General features: G+C 36.2%; 1 protein-coding gene across 1 annotated transcript in view; it reads left to right on the top strand.

Moving 5' to 3' along the window:
- PCDH15 (protocadherin related 15) overlaps positions 1-6,000 on the top strand; it is a 553,205-nt gene that overhangs the window by 255,290 nt on the left and 291,915 nt on the right. Inside the window, exon 15 of the mRNA XM_018568452.1 lies at positions 4,240-4,548. Coding sequence (XP_018423954.1) covers positions 4,240-4,548 — 309 coding nt within the window. The remainder of the gene's footprint in view (positions 1-4,239; positions 4,549-6,000) is intronic.

Here is a 6,000-nt window from a genome sequence, read left to right as displayed (position 1 = left end):
CCCCCCCACTTCTGCTGTCCATAAAAAAAGTTGTTGTTTTTTCTTTTATCTAATGTCACTTTGCTGCAACAAAAAATTGTTCGTAACAAAAATGTATACATACTACTGCTAACGAAAATTTGGAATTCCTCTGATCGGAGTCCCGAAACAAATTGTCTTTCGGACCTGAATCCCAAAAAACGAATTAATGAAAAATTCTAATGAAAACTAAACAAAACATTTTTTTTGCTGGAGCACATGTCTAGTTTGATTTTGGTGAGCATGACTGCGTCATGGGAGAAAATAAAAGTTTTGTCAGGACTTGAGCCTCAATGCATATTGCCTAGATTAAAGTATGTCTAAAGCCCAAACTTTCTTTTCTTTTTGTTTATTTTTTAAAAAGGGATAAGGGGTAGATATTTACATTGCTCCCTGTGTACCCTCTCTATTTATCCTATCTGAGAAAGTATAACACTCACTTTAGAGATATTTGTTTTTCTCTCTTCATGTTGCGTTCACAGAAATTGAAAAGTATTCAACCATATTGAACACAGATGGAAAAAATGACAAAACATTTTACCATTCCCTACACTATCCACATTTTTTTAAATGTCTTGGCATCAGATTTACTTTTTTATTTCTTTAACTGTCCATTCAATCTGTTTAGGGCACATTTGACTCTAAATCTAAAAAGGATACCTATGTTTTTAATTAACCACATAGTTAAAGTATTGATGTGCACTTTCTATGCCAAGCACATTTCAGCTTTCTACTGTTTTTTTTATATTAAATATTTATTAGATTTTTTGAAAGAGACGTACAACAATGGGGTAAAGCAAAATATGCCATTTTACAATAAAATCCCAAGCACTTATAGGTACTACTAGACTACATTTTATGGAGAGCAAGAAAAATAGCATACCGTTACCTTGCTAATTATGAACTTAAGTTTGCCTCCCTATTCAAACTAACACCCAATACACAAAACAAACAAAAAAACAGTTTGCTGTTGATTCATTGATGATACATTTATGATTGGTTAAGAGTGGCTAAACTTTTTTTGTTGATCTAATTTATTTAAATAATAGCCTGTGTTGATGGGTTTTGGGTTGCTGCTGCTTTGAGGCTTCAGAATTGACCGGTGCATTTGACCAGCAGTTGACCTCATTCTGACCTGCATTTATCTGCTTTAAGATGTTTTTGCATTTTTGTAGATTTGTATGGGAAGAAAAGTACTTCTGATGCAAAAAAAGCCTGACGGCTCTGACCCTAAAGGTCTAGAGGATACTGTGGTGTGTTATGGAAGTTGTCTGGTGGTGTGAATATACAGTATGATATCACACAGACTTCAATGGAGTGCAGATTGTGTACTGTTTTAATGTGGTACAATTAGTACATTATGATTGAACCAATTAAAATAATGATTTACAGGAGGTGGATCAAAGTAAATAGTATGGTTTGCCAAGTTCACATATTAAATATAGGAAAAGCAAGGTAAAACATATTGGAAAAGAAAAGTAAGCAAAAATAGTCAAGAATTTTGGTAAAAGATTTAGGTGAAAGTGTAATGATGTTGCATTTTATATTGCTTAGTTAATACAATTTGTACAATATGATATTATATCTATAATTTCTTCATCAGTGTAATGAAAAAAAAGGCAAAATGTATATTCATATTTTGTTCATGCAAGAGTTATATGGCAATCTATTGCAAAATGAAGAACAATTACATATTGGTTAACATGGGATGTGTATATTTCTACTTAATTTTCTACATTACATTGTATCATATCTATAAAAATTTAAAGGGAACTTTTGACAGTAGAAATGTGTGATCCAGCATTGCTGAGGGTGTTAAAGGTAGTGGGTCTGGGGTTGTCTTCCTGATCCTGGCTTTACTAGCTGATGAGTCACTAACCTGTTGTATTAACATTGCGAGAAAGGTCTACACTCCTGTCCCACATACTTGTTCCAATAAGTAATTTATTAAGTAATGAAGCCTTGATCAAAATAGCAGCTTTTGAAACGGTATATTTAGAAACAAATCAGCATTGGCTCAGGGGCGTCCCACCCCGATGTGTCACCTTCATGCGTGCACGATGATATCATTGCGCATGCACGGCTTTCTGATTGACGGCTGCCGGCGGCCATCTTGGTGATGGATGCCGTCAGAGAGAGAAGTGGACGTTCACCCGGCGGGATGAGGTATGCCGCCGGGTCCCCTCCTCTCTTCTGACACTGTCGGGCTCTCGGTCCATGACCGAGTGTCTGACTTTTTAGAGGGGGTGACACCAAAATGACTGTCATTTTGGTGGCACCCCTGCAATGGTGTCACCCGGCTGCAGGCCGCACCACCCGCACTGACCCTTGTGACGCCACTGCATTGGCTGCACCAATATTTCAGTTCTCAGGTTTTATTTTTAGCAAACCTTCTTTTAAATATATCCAATAACAGAAAGAGCAATGTGTAAAATGCAAAAACATAAGGCAACCAATCAGCAATGATCTTCAATTATCTTTACTGCTCTCAACAAGGTTAAAATGAATTGCTGGTTTGTTTACACAGGTAAGACATTATTGTTGTTGTTATTATCATCATCATCATACTATTATTATTAACATTATTATTACTATTATTTTTTTATTTTGGAGGTCCATTTAAGAAATTAACAATACAGCATGATTTAGTGCATTTATGTATGCCTTTAATGATTAGGATATTTCTCTTTAGACATAAAGAAACATATTGAGCTAAAGGCTGCTTCTCAAACAGCAGTATAAATCAATTGCTATTATATTATTCACAGTATTACTATTAATGTATCTGTTCGAAGAAAGGCAATTAAATCGTTGGCATTGTTTTTCAGTTATTTTGTTAGACTATTATAAACTGAGGATTGATCAGAGGCCCCAAACAGAGAAGCAGAATTACTATACTGCTAACAAAATAGAGTCATTGGGCTTTCCAAACTTTGGTGAAAAATAATGACTGTACCTTCCCAACATGACAAGGACATTTTGGCATTGTCATTTGGTAGAAAGCCAGTACTGAACAGCACAATAAAAGCCTTAGTTTTTAGATTACACTATTTTTTCTTACTAATACAAAATATGCATGTTCTAAGTAAATCTTTATTGCATCAAACTATGCACTATGCTGAACTAAGCGTGACCTTTAGCAAAACTGAATTTTGAGTATATAGTAAATTCTGCTGCAATGTGTCAATTACAGACATACATAGTTATTTAGGTTCAAATAAATGTCATGTTCATTGTGTTCAGCATCAGCTAAGCTATATTTAATTTTCTTTTTGTTAGGATTGTATAGTGTTTTTTTGAGTACATATTTTGAGTTAATATTAAACTGTCTACCTTGAAGTCATGTTTATGTGACTCGTATTTTTTCAAGTTTGTGATTCTGTCATTTGTTATTCTATTAAATATATAGATGTGTTGATGAGCCACTAGAGGGACAGTGGCTCAATGCAATTACAAATGTTGAGGGAAGATATATGCCTATATAATCCTTTTTTACTGTAAGCCACAGAAGTGCATGTACTGCTAAAAATTAGTTCCCAACAAGTATGTGGTTTTGCATTATCAGAGAATGTGTTCAGTATACAATGTCTAAGTTATGCCTACTGCACACAAACAAGAAGATGGGTTGCTGACAAGCTTTATATTTCTTTGCAGGCCTAGGTTTATGTTCTACCAAACATAAGTACATTATAAAAGACAAAAGGAGATAAAATGATCTATATACTAGATATTTTACCCACCTCCTACTGGCCATTGTAGTTAAACAGCTGCTTGGGTGAGCGATTATTCTGAATGGACATTTAAAAATGTATTTGTGTTTAGCATTGGACAGCACAGATCACAGGCAAAATGCATAGAGCCAATCAGAGTGGCGCTGTGCATTTTGATGGCCAAATACAACAATCACAACTGTAAACACTACCTGTGTTTACATCTGAGAGCCCACCCCTTCATCTTGGAGGAACGCGAGGAAGGAGGATTGCAGTGTGATTGAAGGAGATGAAGAGAAAGGCACCAGCAGAGGCATTATTCATTCCAGATTGGGGATTTTAAAGTTTACTGACCACCAATAATTGGGGGATTGTTTTTTTGGGAGGGAGGGGGGAAATGCTACTGTCCACCAATAATGAAGGTAGGGGCAGTTAAACCACCAATGACTGTGGGATTATAACATGTAAATGCATGAGTATATTTTAACCTCCTTATATTTATTCATTTTAGGCTACCGATCCTGATGCTGGAGTCAATGGTCAAGTTCGTTACAGTCTTGGAAATCTTAATAACGTTTTTCGGATCACCTCCAATGGAAGTATTTATACATCTGTAAAGCTGGATAGGGAAGTAAGAGACTATTATGAGCTAATTGTGGAGGCAACAGATAGTGCACCTGCTGATCCTCGTCGGTCTACAATAACTCTTGCAATCAAAGTTACTGATATTGATGACAACAGCCCTGTCTTTACAAATGCTTCTTATTCCGTGTCTGTTCCAGAAAACATGATGACAGGGACAATCTTTCTGCAAGTACAGGTAATTGTTTTTCTGTAGGTTTTTTCTGTTGTTTTGAGGGCAGCACAGGGGCTTAGTTAGCACTTTGAGCAGGGCTGGGGTACTGGTTCAGTTCATATTGGTGATTATATCTGCATTAAACTTCTGTGTTTATCCAGTGTTTATGTGAGTTTCCTCCTGCAACCCAGACAAAATACATCCAAAAAAACGTTATTTTGTCCCATGAGACAAAATTACTTTTTAACAACGTTTTATAGTATTCCAGACAGAAAGTGCGGGATATCTGGTTCATGGAGTGCCAGATGATCACTTTTCTAGAGGTCCTGTTTTCTAGTCCTGTAAAAACCTTTGGAACATAGGTGCACCATGGAATGGGGTATATTCTAAGTAAGGGAATGTGTCCATAGGCTTTGAGATTGTTTCTATGGCATTAGTTTATCTTTCAAATTGTTTTTATTTTTTTCTTAGTAAACAAAAGTATATTTACAACACAACCGAGCAAAATATTGTAGAATCAGAGTGCTGGACACTCTCCCAGATTAGTACATATAAAAGGACGAAAGTATATCCGATCCACAGAAAATGTCACCATAATGTGGTGTTAGACCCTTATACAGGCAGTCCCCGAGTTACAAACATCCAACTAACTTATGACTCCTACTTACAAACGGAGGCTATTACTGTACAGCAGGGGTAGTTGTAATGCTACAGCGCTAGTGCTTATGAGGAGTGCCCACCTTTTTGGGTCTGGTTCATAGTACTCTACGTACATTACAGGCAGTTGGCTCTTGTTAGACGTGCAGATGAGGGGTGTCCGCCTTTTCCTCTGGGTCACTGTGAGGTTTGTACTGTTGTCTGTATCCTCTATGGAAAGATTTAATCTAACTTCCTGTCCTTGAAATGAGTCATCCATTCATTAATCCCCAATGAAATCAAGCTGCAGCAGCAGCAAAAGACACAACAAAATAGAGTTTCAAGTAATTGTTAAACCACCCCCCTCCCCCCGCTTATGTTATCTCCATTCTGTCCCTGCTCTGATGTGTGTATTAACACCTTCACCACCATTAGCATTCACATTTTAATATGAAGCCTTTCATCGCGTCCCACTGTATGTAACCTGTACATTAACCCCTTCACCTCTGCCTATCTCTCTGTATCACCAGTATATTTATTGTGTCTTTTGCACCATTACCAAGCTCCATGGTTTAACCCCCTTAATACCAGCATGTTTCTTTATTTCCAAAACATTGTGGCAAACAAATCAAATCACCCTTTCCAAAAAGTGGGTCATTTAGGGGGTTTTGGTACCGTTCTGAAATTTTTTTACATTTTTTTTTACAGAAAGTAAGGAAAATGTTTTTTTTTGGTCTTTTTTACTTTATATAGTTAAAAAAACAACAAAAAACAGTTATTAAATAGTACCAAAAAAAACCTCTGTGTGTCTCAAATAATTATATAAAATGAATTTGGTTA

The sequence above is a fragment of the Nanorana parkeri genome, unplaced genomic scaffold (assembly GCF_000935625.1).
Source record: "Nanorana parkeri isolate BGI_ZX_2015 unplaced genomic scaffold, ASM93562v1 scaffold32, whole genome shotgun sequence".
In the NCBI taxonomy this organism is placed as follows: Eukaryota; Metazoa; Chordata; class Amphibia; order Anura; family Dicroglossidae; genus Nanorana; species Nanorana parkeri.
The sequence above is the reverse complement of the archived record's forward strand: the minus strand, read 5'-3'. Positions and strand labels throughout refer to the sequence as shown.